Genomic DNA, 26,415 nt, shown 5'->3' on the forward strand with positions numbered 1-26,415 from the left:
CTGTTCTAAACACAGGAAACATGTGCCCCTTTACAGGCATACTATAGACACCCCCAAGGTACGAAATTTAAAGGGATATTACACTTTTATTGTTTGACTTTAAGCATTATTAAAATCACTGCTCCTGAAAAAACGGCCGTTTTTAAAACTTTTTTTTTGCATTGATCCATGTCCCCTGGGGCAGGACCTGGGTCCCCAAACACTTTTTATGACAATAACTTGCATATTAGCCTTTAAAATTAGCACTTTTGATTTCTCCCATAGACTTTTAAAGGGTGTTCTGCGGCATTCGAATTTGCCACGAACACCCCAAATTGTTCGCTGTTCGGCGAATTTGCGAACAGCCAATGTTCGAGTCGAACATGAGTTCGACTCGAACTCGAAGCTCATCCCTAATCAGCATCTCCTAACAGTATCTGTCCCAGCATTATGAATCAGCCACTATTCCAACATGGCAAATCCAGGGTCCCCAGAGTCCGTGTGTCCTGGGGGACCAGGACCCGAATCCACAGCAACACCACCTCAAGGGTCCCCAGGCATACAGCTCACAAAGAGCACGGCTCCCCCAAACGCAAGGGCCCCCGATCGATCGGCAAGAGGCTAGCACACAGTCCCCTCCAAAAGTCTCTTTCTCGGCTAGGTCCATCACACTTACCATGTAGGACCCTCAGGCTTTTCATAGGCCCACCATTCTCCCAGCTTTGCAGATAAGGCCTGAACCAGGACTGAAAAATATCAACCCACCCAGCTGGTTCCTGTGCCAGCATATTACCAAAATGATGTTTCAAAAACATCAGAGAAAAAAATACCACCGGGTTGACCATACCTAGGCCACCAATCCCCTGGGAAGGTACAGTAGGTTACAGACCTCTTAATGAGGTTCAGTTTGTTCCCCCATAACAGATGGAAGAAACAGCTGTAGATCTTCACATACAGAGACACTAGCAAAACACAGACAAAGCTGACATACAGAAATACCGGGATCAGGTAAGTTTTAATCAGGTCAATCCTTTCGCTGTAAGAGAGTTTCCAATCTTTTCAGCTGGAAACCTTGGCATCGGCATCTTGTAGCTTGCTTTCCCAATTTGCAAGGCTATAATCGCCAGGGCCAAATTTGATGCCTAACTTCCTGTCGGGGCTCTATAAAGGTGTCTGGAAGCCCAAAGCCATCGCCTTCCTCTCCCATCCAAAAAAGGTCACTTTTATCCTGATTGATTATTAAGCCAGATGCCTCAACATACTGCTCCATTACTGAGGCCACCTCCACCACCTCCTCTGTCCCAGAGATGAAAACAGACACATCATCACTAAGTCCACGACCCTTAGAGGAGGCTCACCAGGAATGCCCAAAGGCATTTCACACAACGGCCCGCCTTCTAACCTCCTGATGAAGGGATCGATTGAGAACGCCTATAGCAGAGCACTCAAAGGACACCCCTGACGCACACCAGAGCCAACCTCAAAGGGCCAACCGATCCAACCATTCACGAGCATGAAGCTTTCAGCCCCTCTGTACAAGGTCTTCAGCCAATCGATAAAGGCCACCTCCAGGCCATACTTGCCAAGAAGCAGCCATAGGTACTCATGATTGACTCGATCAAAAGCTTTAGCCCAATCCAATGCCAACAGGTACTTTCACCAGCCTGCAGCCCTGCACTGCTCGAAGGCCTCTCGGACAGCTAACACTGCTGAAAAAGTGCTTCTACCCTGATCTGAACAGTGCTGGTGGTGAAAAAGTAGATTGCCCGCTACAGACAGTAAACACCAGAAAATTATTTTTGCCAGTATCTTTCTATCAACATTGAGAAGGCTAATGGGCCGCCAATTCTCAATTCTCAAAGAATCTTTACACAAAAAAAGTTCCTTGAGCGCTATAAACTGTCAGCCACCTATGTAGATGTACGGATCCTGGGAAATATAAATTGAGCTAAAACCCAGTGCAGCCACCAACCACTGGAAAAGGTGGATAACAATACACTGAAACAAAGAAGCAGCGCTCCATAGGTAAAGCATGAAAACTTGCAAACCTTTAGCCAAGTAAAAAGGTAATTTATTTGATGCACTACTAAAAAAATAAAAACAACTGTCAATGGTAAAAAATATTTTGCACGGATTTGCAGAGGCAAGCATACAAGCAAATAATCATTGTAGATATAATGTGAAAAAAATAATAGGGGCTTTGATAAGGCGAATGTGCGCAAAACATGTAAGCCACGGTCATTACGGTATTCCAGAGCTTGCGGTCCACCCTGACATATAGACATCCTGGTCACTTCCTCTTCCGGTGCGACGTCCACGTCACCCTGTGCGCCCGGCCCCAGCCAGCTTGGTCGGCTTTCCTGGCTCCATTCCCCAGCGGTGGATACTATAATACACCTCCCACAGCATAGCGGGTTTGATACCCCGCTCATGGGGTTCATCCCAGAGATCCGTTCAGTTTGACCACTGGCTGACAGTAGAAGCTAATCGGTTAATGTTAACCCCTCTCCACCTGGGTGTCATAATGGTAACGCGCTTAATTTTTCACATTATATCTACAATGACTATTTGCTTTTACGATTGCCTCTGCAAATCCCTGCAAAATATTTTTTACCATTGACAGTTGTTTTTATTTTCTCAGTAATGCATCAAATAAATTAACTTTTTACTTGGCTAAAGGTTTGTAAGTCGTCACGCTTTACCCATAGAGTGCTGCTTCTTTGTTTCAAAGAATCTTTACCCTTTGACAGAAGAATCACCGCAGATTGTCACATGGAGGGAGAGAGTGATCTCTCTCTGACACCTGATAAAAACCTCCACCAAATATGGGGCCAGAGAAACCTTAAAGTGCTTATAAAACTCGGCTGTCAATCCATCTGGCCCAGGCGACTTCTTAATGGCAAGCTTATCAGTAGCCTCAACCACTTCATCTGCTGTGATGTCCTCTGTCAAACTCACAAGAGAACTGCCATTTCCCAGTCCTGGAATAGAATCCAGAAAACTCGATATGCCTGCCCGATCAAGGTCCCTCCTGCCCAAGAGGTCAGCATAATATGACCTGTTTCCAGGATACCTGACTTGGACTTTGTCAGGGAACCCATACTGTCAACCAGGCCTACAACTGACTTAACTGCTCTACCTTGTTTGCAATTCTGGTAAGGGCCGGGCGAGTGATATTTTCCATAATCCCTTTCCAGAACCAAAGAGGCATGCCTGTCATATTGACACTCAACTTACCAACCAGCCTGCGGCCAACCAAATTAACCTGTCTAACAGTATGCGTTAAAAACAGGGGTTCAGTGCTGGGTGTTCAGTGTTTTCCTGCACCTTTAAGGAGGGTTGGGCTCCCTCCAGTCATCTGCCCTTCACCTATCCATTAGAATACATGTGCTCCCACCGTGGAGACTCTTCAAAGTTAGAGGTAGGGTCTGCAGGATACAGGGTGCCTTGCCGTGGCCTGCAGCTTACGCATGTATTTGCAAATGTGTGCAACTAAACCCCTGTTTTTAACGCATACTTCGGTTGGTTGCAGGCTGGTTGGTAAGTTGAGCTTGGAAATTCTTTGGTTTTATTTGACATGCGTTTGCCCTTCCAGTGCTCCTTGCTGTGAAGACCAGTTATAGGTGGGGGCAGTGACCTTTTTTTGTATTCTCATATTGACACTCCCTGAGCAAGGGTTTAACATCAGAGATCATCCCCGGATCCCCATTATTCAACACAAATCTATCAAGCTTCCTCCGCAGATGCTGGTAGGTAACATACTTATAAAGCTGTTTATTTCTTCCTATGGCCTTGAAAAACCCAACGATCCTTCGTTTTGTAAGCTCCCACCACTCTGACTTACTGCTGCAAAAGTCCATGATTGATACCTGTGCCTGAAAAATATTCTCAAAGGATTGACTCACCTTCACATTGTCTAAGAGTGCAGAATTCAGCTTCCAGGTACCTCTCCCCCTAGGTGGTGTATCGGGGCTATTCAGAGTCGCAGACAGAATACAGTGTTCGGAAAACTATCTATCCTACTCTGACTACTACCTTGCTGAAAAGTGAATCCCGTGTCGTCTGGGCAGCAATAAATGTGCACATCAACCAGACCTGCCTCTCTAGCTACTTTGTTTAAAAAAAGCTGTCACGGTCCAGCCTGGTTCCGGTACCTTTCCATACATGCTGGTCTAGCACCCTCCACTGCCTTCATTACTCTAGAAGAAACAATAGGTGAAATCAAAGACTTCACAACCACACTTTATGACACTGACTGGGAACCACAGACTGGGGGGACACTGACACCACAGACAGCCTCACAGACACAGGTCCTGAGGGGACAGAGACACTAAGATCTCCTGGTACAACCTCCACCAACCCAGACTCTTCCCTATCCAAACAGAAGAATTCCTCTACTAGCTCTGGCTTATTGTACAAAGCCTCAGGGCACAGGCTATAAGGGTGGACAACTTTATCACATAAGTTTAGAAAGCTAGATATAGCGTCTATGATGGTAATAGTAGTAAAAGGTATGTAAAAAATTGTACCATCATCCAGAAACTTATGCCGAGTACAAACGGTCGGACATTCCGACAGAAAAAGTCAGATGGGAGCTTTTCATCGTATATTCTGACCGTGTGTGTGCCCCATCGGACTTTTTACGTTGAAAATTCAGACAGACTTAGATAGAGAACATGTTCTATATTTTTCCAATGGAACAAATTGCCATCGGGAAAACCAGTTGTCTGTATGCTGTTCCGACGTTCAAAAAATGATGCATGGTCTGAAGCAAGTACGAGACATTGTACGTATTGTCCTGTTGTACGTGTTGTACGTCACCGCGTTCTTGACGGTCGGAATTTGGTGTGACCGTGTGTATGTAAGACAGCTTGAGCAGAATTCTGTCGTGTGTACAGGGAATTAGAGATATGGGGATCGGGGTCTTGGTCAAACATGTAAACAAATATATAGAAAAATATATAAAGATTTATTAATTATTAAACTTCAGCCCTGGAAGAATTGGCTGCTCAATGACCGGGCTATTTTTTGTGATACGGCACTGCATTGCTTTAACTGACAGTTGCGCGGTCGTGCGACGCTGTACCCAAACAAAATTGATGTCCTTTTTTTCCAACAAATAGAGCTTTCTTTTGGTGGTATTTGATCTTCTCTGCATTTTTTATTTTTTGCGCTATAAACAAAAAAGAGACAATTTTGAAAAAAACACAATATTTTGTACTTTTTGCTGTAATAAATAGCCACAATTTTTTTTAAAAAAAGCTAATTTTTTCCTCAGGTTAGGCCGATATGTATTCTTCAACATATTTTTGGTAATAAAAATCACAAAAAGCATATATTGATTGGTTTGCGCAAAAGTTATAGTTACTACAAAATAGGGGATAGATTTATGGCATTTTTATTACTATTATCTGCGATTTTTTTCGAGACTGCAACATTTTTTAGCGGACACATCGGACACTTTTGACACATTTTTGGGTCGATTCACAATTATCCAGCGATCAGTGCTATAAAAATGCACTGATTACTGTATAAATGTCACTGGGAGGGAAGGGGTTAACACTAGGGGGGGATCAAGGGGTTAACTGTGTTCACTAGTGTGTGTTTTAACTGTGGGGGGAGGGGACTGACTATCGGAGATGACAGATCGTGGTTCCCAGCTAGTAGGAACTCACAATCTCTCTCTCCTTTCCTCTCCTCACAGAACTGGGATGTGTGTGTTCACGCACATGTCCCTGTTCTGCCTCTCATACCCACGATCGCTCGTGGCTGGCGGTCTTCGCGACCACCGGTTGCCATTTAAAATGGCTATTAAAGGTTAATTTCCCACATTTGTGGCTTTTTAAATCGCAATTAGTATCCGTGTATAAATAGTCAATGATTTTGTTAGCTCTCACGTGGATGCACTAAGCAGGCTAGATACTAAGCCATGGGGAGCAAAAAAGAACAGTCAAAAGACCTGCGTAACAAGGTAATGAAACTTTACAAAGATGGAAATGGTTATAAAAAAGATATCCAAAGCCTTGACTATGGCAGTCAGTACTGTTCAATCACTTAATAAGAAGTGGAAAATTTGGGGATCTCTTCATACCAAGCCAAGGTCAGGTAGATCAAGAAAGATTTCAGCCACAACTGCCACAGGAATTATTTCGGATACAAAGAAAAACCCACAGGTAAACTCAGGAGAAATACAGGATGCTCTGGAAAAAGATGGTGTGGTTGTTTTTAAGGAGCACAATACGATGATACTTGAACAAAAAAGTGCTACATGGTCAAGTTGCCAGAAATAAGCCTTTACTGTACAAGTTCCACAAAAAAGCCTGGTTACAATATGTCCAGCAACATCTTGACATGCCTCATTGGGCTTTTTTTGTGGCATTGGGGCAGTAAAGGCCTTTTCCATCTTTTAAAGTTCCATTACTTTATTGCGCATGTCTTTTGACTGTTCTTTTCTGCTCCCCATGGCTCAGTATCTAGCCTGCTTAGTGCATCCAAGTGATAGCTAACAAGCTTAAAAAGCCACAAATGTGAGGAATTAAGTATAATAAGAAGGTGCACTATTTTGAGGGCTCTCACCATCATTTAAAAATATTTAGGTAAATTTAATGAGGTGGTTGCGCTGCATTATTTATTAATTTGGTTTTATGAGGTGTGGAAACAGATATCAGTGCTAGCAGCAACCTTAGGTGAATATTTGCACTGAGTTTGGTATTTCTTTTTTTTCTTTTTTTCCCAATGTTTTTAATAAAGAAAATGCAGGTTACAGATAGTAGAATAAGGAACCAGACAATAATACATACACAAAATGCATTAGTAACAATAATAAATAGTGATAATATCAATGGGAACATGAAATAAAAGATAAATTATGATCAGAGGTCAAAGTGGTACATACAAAAGTCTTAAGGATTGCTTGGACCTTGGAAATGCTGTTAGGCGATTAAATGGGTTCTGGGGAGGAGTTCATTTTTATTATTGCCGCCCCCCTAAACCATGAAAAAGAGCTTCTGTTCCAATTTTGGAGGTCTGCCTGTATTGTTTTCAGAATGGGGATAAAGTTTTTAGGATAGAGGTCAATTAGCTTGGACAGTAACTGAATCCCTAGGTATGTGAGAGAGTGTGCATCCCAACCAAAAAGAAGGTTAATTTTGCATAGGTTGACTAGAGAATCAGGTAGAGATACGTTAAGGGCCTTGGATTTGCCAAAGTTGATTTGAAAGTTGGAAAGCTCTTTGAAGAAGGAGAATTCCCTTAAGAGGTTGGGAAGTGTGGTAATGGGGTCTGTAAGGAATAAGAGGACGTCGGCGGCGTACACTGCTATTTTGTATTGGGTGTTGGCAATGTCAACCCCTTTTATGTTTTGGTTGGATCTAATCTTGCGGAGTATGGGTTTCATCGTGAGTATAAAAATGATGGGGGATATCGGGCATCCCTGTCTGGTTCTGTTCGACACAGAGAAGGCGTCCGACAGGTGACCGTTAACCCTGATTTTTGCAGTTGGGGACGAGTATAGGGCTAGAATGTATTGTAGCATATGATCTTTAAACCCTATTTTGGGTAACACTTCTGACATGTAGTCCCAGGCCACTCTGTCGAACGCCTTCTCTGCATCAAGTGAAAGGAAGAAACCCAGCGTTTTGGAAGATGATAGCCAGTGATGGATGTTAATTGCCTTCAGGGTATTATCCCTAGCCTCACGACCGGGGATGAATCCCACTTGGTCTAAAGAAATCAGGGAAGGGAGTAGGGGAAGTATGCGATTCGCCAGTATCTTCGCGTAGAGTTTTACATCTACATTTATAAGTGAGATAGGCCTATAATTAGAGATTGTGCTGACATCTTTACCCGGTTTTGGAATCATCACAATGTGGGCCTCCAGGAGGTCTCTACATTTGTCAGGTTGCGTGTGTAGGGAGTTGAAAGTTTTTAGGAACTGGGGTATGAGAGTCTTTAGGAAGGTTTTGTAGTAACTGACTGATAAACAATCTGGGCCAGGGCTTTTGCCCGGTTTCATTTGCTTAAGGGCCTCCGTAATCTCTTCCCGCGTGAGAGGTTTGTCTAATTTGGTAGCCTCGTCGGAGGATATGGGAGAGGGCTAAATTGTGTTAGGAATTCTTCTATCAGTTGTCTCCTGTCTTTAGTTGGGTCAGTCTGCGGCTGGGTATTTAAATCATATAAAAGAAAAAAGAAAAAACTGCGCTTAGAAAAAAATTGTGAAAGCTGCGGTTATAAGTGTGGCACACCAAAGAAACGGCGTGGACGCGTCCTGGCCAATCAAGCCCAAGCTCAGCAGTGCATATAAGGTAAAAACAGCCAATAGTGTGATACCGTATAAATCTTGTTTATTAAAATAGAGTAACACTTACACAAGATGAAGATAAAAGGCGAAAAATAGAGCCGGCCGGCACTTAAACACACTCCCGTCCTCACAGGGCAAAAGTGGTGATGTCAGCACGTCCCTCCCAGACGCGTTTCGTCACACACTGACGTTTTTCAATTATTTAAATCATATAGTTGTGAGAAAAATAGTCTAAACTGATTTGCTATACCATTTGAGGACTCTATCTTGTTTCCTAGGGGGTCCGAAATGGAATGGATGGTTGAGTTCATCTTTTTGGTTTGGAGGGTCCTGGCGAGGATTTTACTAGATTTGTTCCCAAATTCTGCTAGGGCAAATTTAAGTCTGGTTGATTTCCCTATTTCCTCAAGGAGATCTTCTCTAGCTTTCAACAGCTCCCGAAGGGTTTGGTCTGCTAGTGATTGCTTGTGCTTCCTTTTTTGTATTTCTTTCCATTCCATTTCCAAAATTTTCCATTTTTCTTATAATTTGGGTTTTTTTTCCCATCAAGTATTGGAGTACTAAAAACACTCAGAGACTGGTAGCACGGTAGTTTTTCCAAAAATGTTTACATCAATTTCCATCTTTTGTCTTTCTGAAGGAATACCTACTTGGGTTTTCAGAAGAACAGAGCCTATGGGTTGGTCTGAAAAAGGAGAAACCTGAGGAATGGAAGTGGTTGGACAGAACTTCTCATGATATGACAAAGTAAGATACAGACCCTATGCCCCCCCCCCCACCCCCCGTTCCCTTAGACATAGAAATTGCAAGTCACATAACTGTGATCGGGTTGGAAATTTTATGTAATGTACCTGTTCTGAATGTTACCATCAGTTCTTTCAAACAAAGTATTTTTTTTTTTTGTGGATGATTAAATAAATTGAGTTTCAGGCATTGTTGTAAAAGGGACAGTTAACCCATCAACTGACATGATCAGCTCTTGGGTTTGCTACACCTGCTCTATCAAAGCACCTGTAGTAGATCGAAAAAAGGAAGCCACCATATATTCAAACCCGAGCAGCACTCAGACCCGAAAGTCTACACAAAGAAAAAAAAAACATTGCCCATCGCGTGTTGGAGTGGTGCTCATTAACAAATACAACAGGGTTATAAATAAAGTACAAATTTTATTAAAGTTAACAAAAAAAAAGAAAAACACGATGACATTTCCACATATATATAGAACAAGATAAAATACAATTTTTCACCAATGTACAATGAACAATGTACATACAATGTCGTTAATTTGTAAACATACGAATGAACAAACATTTTACTAAAAATTCAAATGAAAAATGAATTATCAAAAAGAACGAATATGGAAAACAATGAAAATACGAAATAATTAAATTAGAAACAGCGAAAATACGAAAGAATGAAAATCCAAAAAGACGAAAACAGAAACAACGAAAATACCAAACAAACATTCAAATTAACGAAAATCAAAATGAATGAAAAATCAAAATGACGAATATTCGGAAAACGGAAATAGAAAACAATGAGAATATGAAATAATGAAAATTCTGCTGATCGAGAATTCGAAAGAACAAATTTGTTAGTTCTGATTCTGAAATATTTTTGGATGTTGGCCAATAAGCTTGTCCTTTCCCCTGAAGAGGTTGTTCCTTCCCCCAATGAGCTTGTTTCTTATTCCCTTGTGTGTTTTTCTGTGTTAGACTGCAGTGCATTCCATCCAGAGTCCAGATAGGGTGTGGTTGGGTCAGGGGCACTGTTTTGGTGGATTTGTGAGTTAAGTTGTGACTTGTGAGTAAGGATGGGCTTTATGTTCGGGTCGAACATGAGTTCGACTCCAACATTGGCTGTTCGCCAGTTTGCCGAACAGCGAACAATTTGGGGTGTTTGCGGCAAATTTGAAAGCCGCGGAACACTCTTTAAAAGTCTATGGGAGAAATCAAAAGCGCTAATTTTAAAGGCTTATATGCATGGTATTGTCTTAAAAAGTGTTTGGGGACCTGGGTCCTGCCCCAGGGGACATGTATCAATGCAAAAAAGTTTTGAAAACAGACGTTTTTTTGGGAGCAGTGATTTTAATAATGTTTAAAGTGAAACAATAAAAGTGTAACATTCCTTTAAATTTCGTACCTGGGGGGTGTCTATAGTATGCCTGTAAAGGGGCGCATGTTTCCCGTGTTTAGAATAGTCTGACAGCAAAATATCATTTCAAAGGAAAAAAAGTCATTTAAAACTACTCGCGGCTATTAATGAATTGTCGGTCCGACAATACACATAAAAGTTCATTGATAAAAACAGCATGAGGAAGAGCGGAGGAAGAAGAAGATGGAGAAGAGGAAGATGAAGAAGAAGATGGAGGAAGAAGAAGAACACCAAAGGAACACCAGAAGAAAGAAGATGGAAGAAGAAGCGGAAAGAAGAAGAAATTAATAAAGGACTTGTCAAAAAACGTCTCTTGTGTTTTTTAACCTTTTTGACACTTTTTTGTGAAATGGTAGGGGTACATTTGTACCCCATTACCAATTCACACGGGGGGGGGGGCTGGATCTGGAGGTCCCCTTGTTAAAGAGGGCTTCCAGATTCCGATAAGCCTCCCGCCCACATACCCCCACAACCACTGGGCAAGGGTTGTGGGGATGAGGCCCTTCTCCCTATCAACATGGGGATAAAGTGCTTTGGGAGGCTACCTCAAAGCACCCTCCCAATGTTGAGGGCATGTGGCCTGGTACGGTTCAGGAGGGGGGGGCTCTCTCTCCCCCCCTTTTTTCCTGGGGCCTGCCAGGTTGCATGCTCGGATAAGGGTCTGGTATGGATTTTTGGGGGGACCCCACACCATTTTTTTTTTCAATTTCGGTGCGGGGTTCCCCTTAAAATCCAGTCTGGTATGGATTTTGAGGGGGACCCCCAAGCCATTTTTTTTTAAATTTTGGTACGGGGTTCCCCTTAATATCCATACCAGACCTGAAGGGCCTGGTATGGAATTTAGGGTCACCCCCACGCATTTTTTCTTTATTTTGGTTCAGGGTTCCCCTGTGGGGAAATCCCATGCCGTTTTTATCAATAAACTTTTATGTGTATTGTCAGACCGACAATTCATTAATAGCCGCGAGTAGTTTTAAATGACTTTTTTTCCTTTGAAATGTCATTTTGCTGTCAGACTGTTCTAAACACGGGAAACATGCGCCCCTTTACAGGCATACTATAGACACCCCCCAGGTACAAAATTTAAAGGAATATTACACTTTTATTGTTTCACATTAAGCATTATTAAAATCAGTGCTCCCGAAAAAATGGCAATTTTTTAAACATCTTTTTGCATTGATCCATGTGCCCTGGGGCAGGACCCGGGTCCCCAAACACTTTTTATGACAATAGCTTGCATATAAGCCTTTAAAATGAGCACTTTTGATTATTCATGTTTGTGTCCCATAGACTTTAATGGTGTTCGCGTGTTCGAACAAATTTTTTGCTTGTTTGCAAGTTCTGCTACAAACTGAACCGGTGGGTGTTTGGCTCATCCCTACTTGTGAGAGAGAAATTCTTTATTTCTTAAACATATAATAGCATACACATTACGTAAAATTACGAATTATGCTCCGATTACGAATCTACGAAAACAATGTTACGAAAGTACGAATAAATGAGGCAGTCCATCTCAGGAAAGTACAAATGTAATTAAATCTACGAAAATATGAATTTTGAATCAACGAAAATTAGTCTCACAGAAATAATAATTTCAAATCAACGAAAATATAGCTCTTACAAAAATACGAACGGGTCCGAATATGAAATATAATGAAAAATACGAATTTTGAATCAACGAAAAAATAACTCTTACGAAAATACGAACGAGTCCGAATACGAAAACCCACGAATACCAACATAATTAGTAGATTATTGTTTACTGTTTTTACATTGAATTACTGAAGCTGTAATCTCTATGCATTTCGCACGACAACGCCCACTTCATCAGGAGACAGCCAAAGTTAGTTTAAGTGTATATATAGCATTGAAATCAAAAATAAAATCTGTAAAACCGAGACCATATATTGATGGCTATGTATAATATCTGGATCTGAGTGCTGTGAACCTGCACAGCAGAGGTTCCCCCCGGGAGCTGAGGGTGGGTGGACAGCCAGGCAATGGGGCACATATGGAGGGCCCCCACTGCAGACCCCCTTAACATAGCAAGTGTCAATAGGGGGAAAAGAACCCACCAGCATGGAGGGGATGTTGGATCTCCAAAAAGTCAGACAAGTGGAGTGCAGTAGTAGTAGTACTACTACTACTGCTGTAGTAGATCAGTTTAATCGATTGACGACTGTATAACATAAACAGTGCCTTGAAAAAGTATTTCTAACTCTTGAAATTTTCCATATTTTGTTATGTTACAACCAAAGACGTAAATGTATTTTATTGAGATTTTGCCTGAAGTGGAAGGAAAATGATAAATGTTTTTTAAAAATGTTTACAAATAAATATGTGAAAAGTGTGGGGGGCATTTGTATGGCGCCCCCCGGAGTCAATACTTTGTAGAACTGCCTTTCTCTGCAATTACAGCTGTAAGTCTTTTTTGGGGATGTCTCTACCAGCTTTGCTCATCTAGAGTAGCCACTTGCCGACCACCGCATGTACATATACGTCAACACAATGGCACGGACAGGCAAATGGGCATACAGGTACATCCCTTTAAATGTGCCGTTGTGTCATTGACGCGACCTCTGTGAGTGTAATCGCAGGTCCCGTGGACTCGATGTCTCACGGAGAGGAAGAACGGAGAAATGCTAATGTAAACAAGCATTTCCCTGTTCTGCCTAGTGACATTGACACTGATCACAGATCCCTGTATTCGGGAGCGGTGATCAGTGTCGTGTCACACATAGCCCCTCCCCCCACAGTTAGAACACATCCCTAGGACACACTTAACCCCTACAGCACTCCCTCCTGGGTAACCCCTTCATTGCCAATCTCATTTACACAGTAATCAGTGCATTTTTAATAGCACTGATTGCTGTATAAATGTGAATCCCAAAATAGCGCCAAAAGTGTCCGATCTGTCCAACATAATGTCGCAGTCATGATAAAAAATTGCTGATCGCCGCCATTACTAGTAAAAAAAATTATTCATAAAAAAAGACATAAAACTATCCCCTATGTTGTAGACGCTATAACTTTTGCGCAAACCAATCAATAAACGCTTATTGCAATTTTTTTTTCCAAAAATATGAAGAAGAATACGTATCGGCCTAAACGGAGGAAAAAAAATGTTTTTTAAATATTTTTTGGGGATATTTATTATAGCAAAAAGTAAAAAATATTGCTTTTCTTTCAAAATTGCCGCTCTTTTTTTGTTTATAGAGCAAAAAAATTAAAACCACAGAGGTGATCAAATACCACCAAAAGAAATCTCTGTTTGTGGGGAAAAAAGGATGACAATTTTGTTTGGGAGCCATGTCGCATGACCGCGCAATTGTCAGTTAAAGCGACGCAGTGCCGAATCGCAAAAAGTGCTCTGGTCTTTGGCCAGCCAAATGGTCCAGGGCTTAAGTGGTTAGGGATGAGCCAAACCCCTTCCTGTTCGGTTTGCAGCAGAACATTCTATGGGACACGAACATGAATAATCAAAAGTGCTAATTTTAAAGGCTTATATGCAAGTTATTGTCATAAAAAGTGTTTGGGGACCTGGGTCCTGCCCCAGGGGACATGGATCAATGCAAATTAAAAAAAAAAAAAAAGTTTTCGGAGCAGTGATTTTTTTAATGCTTAAAGTGAAACAATAAAATTTAAATATGTCTTTAAATATCGTGCCTGGGGGGTTTCTATAATATGCCTGTAAAGTGGCAACAGTCCGAGAGCAAAATGACATTTCTAAAGGAAAAATTATCATTTAAAACTGATCGTGGCTGTAATGAATTGTCGGGTCTCGGCAATATAGATAAAACTCATTGAAAAAAGAGCATCCAAAGACCAGCCGTGAGTGTAGATAAAAGGGGCTGAAAGTTGAGGGCAACAATGTCTTGTAATTTTGCGGGCAGCCCATTTGAATGGGAAGAAGGGGCATAGGTTAGAAATGGTAGGATCTGAAAAGGAAACACTATGCATGCACTATGACCCGCATGCTTTGGCCAATCACAGCACCGTCAGCGAAGAGAGCCATAATTGGCCAAAGGTATGGTGCCTTTGGCCAATTATGACTCAGGGGGTTAAGTTCACGCCCCACACTATATAAGGCCGCCTGCACGTCGGCCGTGTGTAGTGTGTTGGTGGCGTTGTTAAGAGAGAGACAGAGAGAGGCAGAGAAAGTGTTTAATTTAGTTTGAGCAGGCAGGCGATTCAGTTAGCTGCAGTGTATATTTAGTACATATATGCATCCCGGTTTTATATATATACAGTCAGGTCCATAAATATTGGGACATCGACACAATTCTAATCTTTTTGGCTCTATACACCACCACAATGGATTTGAAATGAAACAAACAAGATGTGCTTTAACTGCAGACTTTCAGCTTTAATTTGAGGGTATTTACATCCAAATCAGGTGAACGGTGTAGGAATTACAACAGTTTATATATGTGCCTCCCACTTTTTAAGGGGCCAAAAGTAATGGGACAATTGGCTGCTCAGCTGTTCCATGGCCAGGTGTGTGTTATTCCCTCATTATCCCATTTACAAGGAGCAGATAAAAGGTCCAGAGGCCAAATCAACTGTTTGGGACATCCTTAAAAAGAAAGAACGCACCGGTGAGCTCAGCAACACCAAAAGATCCAGAAGACCACGGAAAACAACTGTGGTGGATGACCAAAGAATTATTTACGAGGTGAAGAAAACACCTTTCACAACACTTGGCACTCTCCAGGAGGTAGGTGTATGTGTGTCAAAGTCAACAATCAAGAGAAGACTTCACCAGAGTGAATACAGAGGGTTCACCACAAGATGTAAACCATTGGTGAGCCTCAAAAACAGGAAGGCCAGATTAGAGTTTGCCAAACATCATCTAAAAAAGCCTTCACAGTTCTGGAACATCCTATGGACAGATGAGACCAAGATCAACTTGTAACAGAGTGATGGGAAGAGAAGAGTATGGAGAAAGAAAGGAACTGCTCATGATCCAGAGCATACCAGCTCATCAGTGAAGCATGGTGGTGGTAGTGTCATGGCGTGGGCATGTATGGCTGCCAATGGAACTTGTTCTCTTGTATTTATTGATGATGTAACTGCTGACAAAAGCAGCAGGATGAATTGTGAAGTGTTGTGGGCAATATTATCTGCTCATTATCTGCTCATATTCAGATGACCCGAAGCATACTGCAAAAGCAACCAAAGAGTTTTTTAAGGGAAAGAAGTGGAATGTTATGCAATGGCCAAGTCAATCACCTGACCTGAATCCGATTGAGCATGCATTTCACTTGCTGAAGACAAAACTGAAGGGAAAATGCCCCAAGAACAAGCAGGAACTGAAGACAGTTGCAGTAGAGGCCTGGCAGAGCATCACCAGGGATGAAACCGGGCGTCTGGTGATGTCTATGTGTTCCAGACTTCAGGTTGTAATTGACTGCAAAGGATTTGCAACCAAGTATTAAAAAGTGAAAGTTTGATGGATGAATGTTAATCTGTCCCATTACTTTTGGTCCCTTAAAAAGTGGGAGGCACAAACTGTTGTAATTCCTACACCGTTCACCTGATTTGGATGTAAATACCCTCAAATTAAAGCTGAAAGTCTGCAGTTAAATCACATCTTGTTTGTTTCATTTCAAAACCATTGTGATTGTGTATAGAGCCAATAAAGATTAGAATTGTGTCAATGTCCCAATATTTATGGACCTGACTGTATATATATATATATATATATATATTGCATACAGTTTAGCTAGATCTCACTGCAGACCATTCCTGCTGTACTGTTTCTAATATACTTTAGGCAGGCAGTTGATTCAGTTAGCTGCAGTGTATTTTATATATATATATATATATATATATATATATATATATATATATATATATATATATACAGTCAGTCTATTATATATTTATATACACACTGCGTACAGTTTAGCTAGATCTCACTGCAGACCATTCCTGCTATACTGTTTCTAATATACTTTAGGCAGGCAGTTGATTCAGTTAGCTGTAGTGTATTTAATATAAATATATATATATATATATATATAGTCAGTCTATTATATATTTATATACACACTGTATACAGTTTAGCTAGATCTCACTGCAGACCATTCCTGGCATACTGTTGCTAATATACTTCAGGCAGGCGATACAGTTAGCTGCAGTCTATTTATTATATAAATACATCCCGGCTTTGTATATATATATATATATATATATATATATATATATATATATATATATATATATATATATATTCTCATCTGTTTCTAATATACTTCAGGCAGGCAGTTGATTCAGCTAGCTGCAGTACATTTAATATATATATACACAGGCTTGTGTATATATATAGTCTAGCCAAGCCTATACCTGACTGTAGTCCATTCCTGGAGTGCGTGTTCAAAGACACTTTCAGGCAGGCAGGCAGGTAGGTGACTCAGTGAGCTGCAGTTCATAAAATATATATCCACTGCATTGTAGTCCAGCCAAGCCTATACCTGACTGTAGGCAGTACATGTTCAAAAACACTTTCAGGCAGGTGACTCAGTGAGCTGCAGTTCATTTAATATATATATTATTATTAATATACAGGATTTATATAGCACCAACAGTTTGCGCAGCGCTTTACAACATGGGGGCAGACAGTACACTTACAATACAAATCAATACAGGAGGGATCAGAGGGCCCTGCTCGTTAGAGCTTACAATCTAGAAGGGAGGGTCAAGTGGAAACAAAAGGTAATAACTGTGGGGGATGAGCTGATGGGAGAAAATGAAAATACAGTTGTTAGGTGTGGGTAGGATAGGGTTCTCTGAAGAGAAGGGTTTTTAGGGATCGTCTGAAAGCTAATAAAGTAGGAGATAAGCAGACAGATTGGGGTAGGGCATTCCATAGGATTGGAGAGGCTTTGGAAAAGGCCTGGAAGCGAGCATGGGAGGAGGTGACAAGGGAGCTAGAGAGCAGGAGGTCTTGAGAGGAACGAAGAGAGCGAGTGGGTTGGTATTTAGAGACTAGGCTAGTGATGTAGCTGGGGGTGAAATTGTGGATGGCTTTGTACGTAGTTAGAATTTTGAATTTAATTCTTTGGCCAAGCGGAAGCCAGTGGAGGGATTGACGGAGAGGAGTGGCAGACACAGAGCGATTGGTAAGGTGGATGAGTCTGGCAGTGGCATTCATAATGGATTGAAGAGGTGATAGACTATGTAGAGGTAAGCCAATGAGAAGGGAGTTGCAGTAGTTGAGGCGAGAGATGACCAGGGAGTGAATTAGGAGCTTTGTTGTGTCATTGGTTAGAAAGGGGCGTATTTTGGAGATGTTGCGGAGGTTGAGGCGGCAGGATTTGGACAGTGATTGAATGTGTTGCTTGAAGGAGAGTTCAGAGTCTAGGACTACACCTAGAACCTTGGCATGTGGGGATGGGCTTATAGTTGTGCCATTGATTTTGACAGAGAGATCAGGGGAAGAGGCATATGGGGGACGAAAAATTTTAAGTTCGGTTTTGGCTAGATTGAGTTTGAGGAAGTGGTGTGACATCCAGACTGATATATCTAATGCCCCGTACACATGGTCGGACATTGATCGGACATTCCAACAAAATCCATGGATTTTTTCCGACGGATGTTGGCTCAAACTTGTCTTGCATACACACGGTCACACAAAGTTGTCGGAAAATCTGAATCGTTCTGAACGCGGTGACATAAAACACGTACGTCGGGACTATAAGTGGGGCAGTAGCCAATAGCTTTCGTCTCTTAATTTATTCTAAGCATGCGTGGCACTTTGTGCGTCGGATTTGTGTACACACGATCGGAACTTCCGACAACGGATTTTGTTGTCGGAAAATTTTATAGCAAGCTCTCAAACTTTGTGTGTCGGAAATTCCGATGGAAAATGTGTGATGGAGCCCACACACAGTCGGAATTTCCGACAACAAGGTCCTATCACACATTTTCCGTTGGAAAATCCGACCGTGTGTACGGGGCATAAGAGTAAATTAGTGATACGTGGGGAGATGGAGGGAGTGAGCTGAGGGGTAGAGAAATAGATTTGGGTGTCGTCAGTGTAGAGGTGGTATTGGAAGCTGTGGGAGGCTATCAGTTGACCCAGGGAGGCGGTGTAGATTGAAAATAGTAGAGGTCCAAGAACAGAACCCTGAGGGACCCCAACAGAGAAAGGAAGAGGAGAGGAGGAAGTAGAGTTATAAGAAACGCTAAAGGTGCGGTTGGATAAGTAGGAAGAGAACCAGCGAAGTGTGCAGTCACGGAGACCAAAGGCGTGTAGTTTTTTGAGGAGGAGGGGGTGGTCAACCGTATCAAAGGCAGCAGAGAGGTCCAGGAGTAGGAGTACAGAATAGTGTCGATTGGTTTTGGCCGTTAGTAGATCGTTTGTTAGTTTTGCAGGCTTGTATATATATATATATATATATATATATATTAGTCTAGCCAAGCCTATACCTGACTGTAGGCCATTCCTGGTGTACTGTTTTTAGTAAACTTCAGGTGTTGTTTTGCTAATCTAATTGTACAGTATGTCTGGAAGGCCACCAAGGAGAGGCAGACGCTCACAGGCCTCTAAAAGAGGGCAAGCAGGCTCTGTGTCTACAGCCAACAGTACTGGTCATGGACACGGTGCATCCTCAGCACATGGCCGTGGGGCACGCTTGTCCTTTTTTTTGGCGGCTGGCCGTATTGAGCCACAACATGCAGAAGTGTTGGTAGAGTGGATGACCAAGCCATCCTCATCCTCCTAATCCTCTGTCACCCAGGCTCAGGGTACTTTGTCTGCCAATGCAGCTGCCAAAGTGGCCTCTTCCATCAGCTCAATGTCATCAGTCACTCGTTCCCTAGCCCCACCATCATGCCCTGAGGAGTCCCCCGAACTGTTTGACCACAGTGTAGGGTACATGCTACAGGAGGATGCCCAGCGTTTTGAAGGCTCTGATGATGGTACCCAGGTTGAGGATGAAGACAGTAATGTGAGCCCAGAAAGAAGGGGTGCCCAAGAAGGACAAGAAACTGGCAGTCATGTTCCCACAGCTGCAGCATACTGCCAGGTTTGCTCCAGTGACTAGGAGGGAGGGGATGATGAGGTCACTGACTCTACATGGGTGCCAGATAGAAGAGAGGAGGAGGGACATCTCCAACGAGGCAGGATGCCCTCCAGGGGCCAGCTTAAGGGCAGGCAACTGACCTCATCACACTACAGAACTCCACATGTGCAGGGCGCTGCTGACTTTGCGCATTTTTCCAAAAGCTCTCTGGTGTGGGCCTTTTTTGAGACGTGTGCAGCAGATCACACCTTTGCTGTTTGCAACATATGTCTGAAACGTATCAAGCGTGGCCAAACGTATAAGTCGCTTGGGCACCACATGCTTGACCAGACATATGTCGAGCTCCCATGCAGTCCTTTGGCAACAGTACTTAAAAGACCCACACCAAAGAACAAGGCGGACCTCTCCTTGCTCCTCATCAGCTGGGATCTCCAACCCCACTATAACTTCAGTCCTCTCAGAGACCTGCACTGAGAGGATTGAAGGTGTAGAATTGGGTGTCCCAAGCACTTCCGGGCAATCTGCTAGCAGTACACCAATATCCAATTGTAGCATGCAAATTTTTCTACCCCAGTTGCTAAACTGGTGAAAGAAATTCGGTCCCAGCCATACACATGCTCAGCGGCTGAATGCTAGTTTGGCTAAATTGCTAGTACTCCAATTGCTTTCTTTTCAGCTGGTAGACTCTGCCCCCTTTCAAGATTTTGTGGAATGTGCGGTACCTCAGTGGCAGGTTCCCAAACGCCAATTTTTTTCTCGGAAGGCCATTCCGTCTCTCTACCGACATGTAGAAGGCAATGTCTTGGCCTCGTTAGACAGGGCGGTCAGCGGTAAGGTGTATATTACCGCTGACTCATGGCTGAGCAGGCATGGACAGAGGAGTTACCTTCCTTTCACGGCGCACTGGGTAACCCTGCTGGAAGAACAGGGTACAGTATTGTTGGAGCTTGTTCTGCCACCACGCCTTTCAAAATGCTGGTAGTGGTGATTCTGCCACACCTCTCTCCTCCACCCCCTCCTCTTCTTCTTCCACTATGGCCTCTTCTTGTGCAGATTTTGTCCTCGGAACCAGCGGTGCTCCGTAGGTGTTCTAGGGCCTACGCAAGCACTCAGGCAAAAAGATGCCATGCAGTGCTTAAGTTGGTCTACTTAGGGGACAGGAGCCACACTGGGGCAGAGATTCTGTCAGCTCTGCAGGGGCAGGCTCAGAGGTGGTTGACGCCACGCTAGCTTCAGCCAGGAATGGCACCAACCTCCTCTACGCCCTCCGACAGGGACACTTCATCCATGTTCCCTGTTTGGCTCACGTCCTTAATTTGGTGGTGCAGCAGTTCTGTAGGTACCCGGGCTTACAGGATCTCCTGAGGCAGGCCAGGAAAGTCTGTGGGCATTTCCGCTGGTCATTTAATGCCAGTGCTCAGATGGCTAACCTCCAAAAGGAATGCAACCTGCCCAAGAACCGCCTCATCTGTGACATGCCCACCAGGTGGAACTCAATGTTAGCAATGCTGCAGTGGCTGCACATGCAGCAGAGGGCCATCAATGACTACCTATGCAAGTATAGCACCAGGACAGTGTCAGGGGAGCTTGGCTTTTTTTCGCCATGCCAGTGGCTCATGATCAAGGATGCATGCACTGTCCTGTCACCATTTGAGGAGGCCACGAGAATGGTGAGCAGTGACAGTGCATGCATTACTGATACTGTCCCTCTTTTCTACCTGTTGGAGCACACACTGCATGGAATAATGGACAGGGCACTTGAGGCAGAACAGAGGGAGGATGAAGAGGACTTCCTTACCTCTCAAGGCCTCTTTTATCCAGACAGTATTCCTGCGGGTCAGCCGATCTCACAGGAAGAGGAGGAGGAGGAGGATGAGAATTGTGTCAGCATGGAGGTGAAGCCTAGCATTCAGCATCAGCAGCAGTCTTCAAGGGATCGTTTCCAGTCTCCAGAAACCCATAGACTTGTACGTGGCTGGCAGGAGGTGGCTGCGGATCAGGTCATCCTTAGTGACACAGAGGACTCCGGACCGAATCCTGCAAAGTCTGCGAAAGGACCCTTTCGTGGTATCAAGGAGAGGGATCAGTACTGGCTGACAACCCTTCTTGATCCACATTACAAGTGTAAGGTGGCGGAAATTATCCAGCCGTCGCAGAGGAAGCAGAGGATGAAACATCTTCGGGAGGCCTTACAGAAAGGTTTGTGCAATGCGTTTCCAGAGCCTGGGAGGTTACAATTTCCTGGTCCTCCTGGACAACGTGTTGCTGAGGCTTCGGTCAGTCACAGAAGGAGCGGTGGAGAAGGTGGCATCTGACTGATGCGTTCAGACAATTTTTTAGTCCACAGCCCCAAGGTCTGATCAGTTCCACCAACCATTGCCAGCGTCTGTTGTACATGGTGCAGGAATACCTAGGGGCAAGATAAGACTTGGAGGCCTTTCCAACCAAAAATCCACTGGGTTACTGGGTCTTGAGGATGGATCACTGGCTAGAGCTTGCACAGTATGCAATTGAGCTACTGGCCTGTCCTGCATCCAGTGTTCTTTCAGAACGCACATTCAGCGCTTCTGGAGGCTTTGTAACCAATCACAGAGTGCGCCTGTCCACCGACTCGGTTGATCGGCTCACCTTCATAAAAATGAATCGGTCTTGGATCACCAGCTACCAAGCACCTGATGCTGATGTAACCCATTCATTTTTTATGAATGTGAGATCCCTTCAAGACTGCCTATGCTGATGCTGAGTGACTATCCTGTTATGCTGAGTGACTATCCTATTCCTCCTCAATGTTCATGTTGATAGCTTCTAAGAACATTTTTGGTTCTGGGCACCACCACCAGTGGCTAAGGCCCAATTTTTCTGCCCCTGTTTAACAGGGGCGTGTAATTACAATTTTTGATCAAATATTTAACAGCAGGGCTTGTTCCTGCGCTCAACAAGAGTATCTGTGAGGGGTTGCAGTGTTGTGGCACCACCACCACTGCCTAAGGCCCATTTTTTCCACAGAGTGTATAGGGCAGGCCTTATAGTATATACAGGCGGTCCCCTATTTTAAAAATCCGACTTACAAATTACTCCTACTTACAAATGGAGGGAGACAACAGGAAGTGAGAGGAAATCTACCTCTTGGAAGGTAAATTCTCTTCTGTAAGAGTTATTATGGGAAAAAGGTGTCTCCTCCTTATCACCAATCCTTGTTTCCCTTAAAAACCCCAAATTTTCAAAATCCAATTGTCATTGGGACAGAAAGTGAGGTGAAATCTTCTGATCAGGGGCACAGACAGCAAAACAAATGTTACAGGGGTGATAACCATTCCCTATGTTTTCCAAAAAGCTTTAAAATAGATTTTTTGGCTGGAGCTACACTTACAAAATGTACATGTTCAAAATTACAAACAGATTCTACATAAGAACAAACCTACAGTCCCTGTCTTGTTTTGCCTGTATACTGCTGCTCGGAGTATATAGGGCCTGGGGCCTTTTCTTTTTTTTAATTTGGGTGCAGGGTTCCCCTTAATATCCATACAAGACCCAAAGGGCCTGGTAATTGGCTGGGGGTGCATTTTGTGCAGGGACTGTTCTAAGCATGGGAAATACGTGCCACTTTACAGGCATACTATTGACACCCCCCAGGTATGATATTTAAAGGAATATTTCACTTTTATTTTTTTCACTTTAAGCATCATTAAAATCACTGCTCCCGAAAAAAACATCTGTTTTTAAAACTTTCTTTTCCATACATGTCCCCTGGGGCAGCACTTGCATATAAGCCTTTAAAATTTGCACTTTTGATTTCTCACTTTCAAGCCCCATAGACTTTAAAGGGGTTCGAATGTTCGCGCAAACTTTTGGTCCGTTCGCAATATTTTGGATGCAAACCGAACCGAGGGGTGTTCGGCCCATCCCTAGTTGCCAGCCATAAACACAGTTCCATGCACACCGAAAACACAAGCTCAGTCTACCATATATTGTTTTGTTAATATATCACAGAAAACTTGAACAGGGAGAGGGACAAGGGTGCAGGATACCCCTAACGTTAGTGTAACACTACTCCCATAAGGGCTACTAGTAACTGCTTCCCCTATTCCTGCACAACCAGGCAACACACATTTCCAACTTGTATCCAGACACAAGTATTCCATCCATGGGCTGGTGTTTGTTGTTTTATTGGGGAAAACAACTTGGATAGGGTGTAGGGATTCATGGGATGCCCAACTTGACTTGAAGAACAGCAGATGAGGACAACTTCCTTCCTATGTACAGAGAAAAGATTGTAGACTGCTCTCCTTGCTAGAAACATCCAGCCTCTTGGAACGGTGGCAATGTCCCTTACGGATTAGGAGTTCTTAGCTCCCTTTTGAAAGTAGCACAAAATATTGAAAAGCTGCTTGCAGGAGTATCTCCTCTCCTCTTGTAGAACTGCTCCTAGTTCCTCTGGCTGCATGTCTACCAGCCCAACAGGCTGCTCTGAAGGTTTCCAGGACAAGGATAAAGGATCAAGCACAGCACTGTCCTCTGAAAGCTTGCTGTGGCAGTCTCTTACCTTGTGAATCCCTGGGTGTGCTGATGTACTCACTCTGTCCTCCTTGCTCCCACTGCTCTCAGGCAAGAATCCTGTTCAGACAAAAGCAGAGAAAATTCCCAGCTCAGCTGACCAACCAGTCTGCTTACCAACCGAATTAACCTGTCCAGCAGTATGCGATAAAAACAGGGGTTTAGTTAGCACACCTTTGCAAACGCATGCATAAGCTGCAAGACCTCTTAATGGCACCCTGTATCGCTTGCAGTCCTAATATTCTAAATTTATGAGGGTCTCCACAATGGAAGTACATGCATTCTAATGGATAGATAAGGGGCAGGTGGGCCTGGAGGTAGCCCAATCCTCCTTAAAGGGTAAGTTCACCTTTACAGAAAAATCTGTAAGGTGAACTTATGCAGGACCCCCTCCTCATCCTCCCCAGTCCCGCTGACCTGCAGCGCGGCAATAACCCATTCTGAGCCCTGCTATAACCGCCTCACAGCTCCGGGGCTTAGAAAACCCTAGAGCTTAATCTCCTCAATGTACCCTGTCAGGAGGGACATTTAGGAGCATTCTAATTGGTCGGCCCTATCACATGGGTGGCGCCGACCAATCAGAACCTTCATAGCTGACTTCCGGTTCCGGCGCCACATGGAGTAGCTGCACTCTCTCACAGCTCCCGCTCTGAGGACACCTAAACCTGCTTAAAAATCCGGCCCAGAAGCCAGACACCTCAATCGGCCACCTCGGGCTCCTGTACCCGCTCTATGGACCGTTTTGTGGAGGTCCGCGGCTCCCGCTCCAACACGGCCCTGACGCCGCCGCCCCAGCCGCAAATCGAGGCCCTGGCTTCGCCCTACACGGAGGCCTACACAGGCGCGCACCAGCAGCAGCAACAACAACACACAGCGGAGATGGAAGTAAGTGGAAACACAGCTCCACACACATCCTTTCAGACATCCTCTGCCCAGCCACCCTCCCAGGCTTCCTCTCCTCCAGCACCCTCTCCTCAGGCCTTCTCCATGCCAGCTACTTCCCCACAGCTCGCCGGGGATCACAAAACCGAGCGCATAGCACAAGCAGTGGCAGCACTTCTGTCCCCCATGATATCTGCTTCAGTAGAAAAGGCTGTAAATGCGGGGATGATACAGATAAAGGCCCAGCTAGGAGAACATAACACTAGGCTAAATGAGCTAGAGCACCGCCTATCAAGCATGGAGGAAGAGATGTACCAAGCCCAAGCCACGGAACAAGCACAAGACAAAACGAACCAATATATAATTCAAAAACTTGACGACTTGGAAAATAGATCCAGAAGGAGCAACCTGCGATTCGTGGGGATTCCGGAATCCCTCCAAGCACCTGCCCTAATGGACTTTTGCTCCCAACGCATACCCGAGGCGCTAGGCCTAACAGGCCCCTGCACAGTGGAACGCGCTCACAGGATAGGGTCATATAATGAAGAACGCAAGAATCCTCGACCCATCATAGCCAAATACCTAAATTATTCCGACAAGGCTCTCATTCTTCAAAAATTTAGACAATCTCGCTCGCTACAAATTGACGGAGTGAGAGTCCTGATTTTTGCTGACTACTCCATCGAAGTTTCAAAGAAACGCAAGGCCTTCCAACAGATATGCTCTGAACTCTTTAAGCAACAGATCAAGTTCACCCTAGCCTTCCCTGCCACCCTACGCCTCAAGACACCCAACGGGGACCAGCTCTCCTTCCAGGAACCCTCAGAAGCAGAAGCTTACCTGCGATCTTTATCCCCCAATACTCAACAACACACCCCGTCGAAAGGTACTTTAATCAATCGCTCCCTGGATCAACGAAGTCCGCGAAAAGACTCCCCCAAGCGATTTAGATCCTCGATTCCGGACCAGCACCGTTCTACGCACCGCTGAACCAAAACCGGAAACCCACCTCCTTCGGTCCCAAAATTTTGGACAGTAAAATTCTCTCTGTCCTCCCTCAGATTCCAAGCACCATCTGTACCTCATCTACACGTAATGTACAATATTTTGCATATACATATGTTTTGCCTTTCTATTGTAATTTTTTTTATTACAGGTCAATTCCCAGCAAGTTATTCCTTTCGTAAATGGCAATGATCTTCTTTTTTTCCTTACATCCTCCTGGCCTCACTGTGTGCGGACAACTTAACTCCCTCCCCCCCTCCCCTCCTATGTGACCCCTTGATGCCCACATAAACGCTTATCTCATGATTAAGGGCTCTCTGGGGCTATACCATCACCGTCCTGAGATGGGAGCTGACCCGCACAGTGACTCCATGCAGAAAAAAGCGAAGTTTTCATGTTCGTATGTTTTACTGGTGACACTCTTCCCTATGATGTTTCCCTTACAGGTTAATTCCCTTCCCCCCCCCCCCCTCTCTTTCACACGGCCCTAACCAAATCAAATCCACTCTCGTA

General features: G+C 43.8%; 1 protein-coding gene across 1 annotated transcript in view; it reads left to right on the forward strand.

The window, feature by feature from the left end:
* LOC141133704 (uncharacterized) overlaps nucleotides 1–26,415 on the forward strand; it is a 182,855-nt gene that overhangs the window by 135,763 nt on the left and 20,677 nt on the right. The window contains exon 10 of the mRNA XM_073623201.1: nucleotides 8,919–9,025. Coding sequence (XP_073479302.1) covers nucleotides 8,919–9,025 — 107 coding nt within the window. The remainder of the gene's footprint in view (nucleotides 1–8,918; nucleotides 9,026–26,415) is intronic.

The sequence above is a fragment of the Aquarana catesbeiana genome, linkage group LG03 (genome assembly GCF_042186555.1).
Source record: "Aquarana catesbeiana isolate 2022-GZ linkage group LG03, ASM4218655v1, whole genome shotgun sequence".
Taxonomy (NCBI): Eukaryota; Metazoa; Chordata; class Amphibia; order Anura; family Ranidae; genus Aquarana; species Aquarana catesbeiana.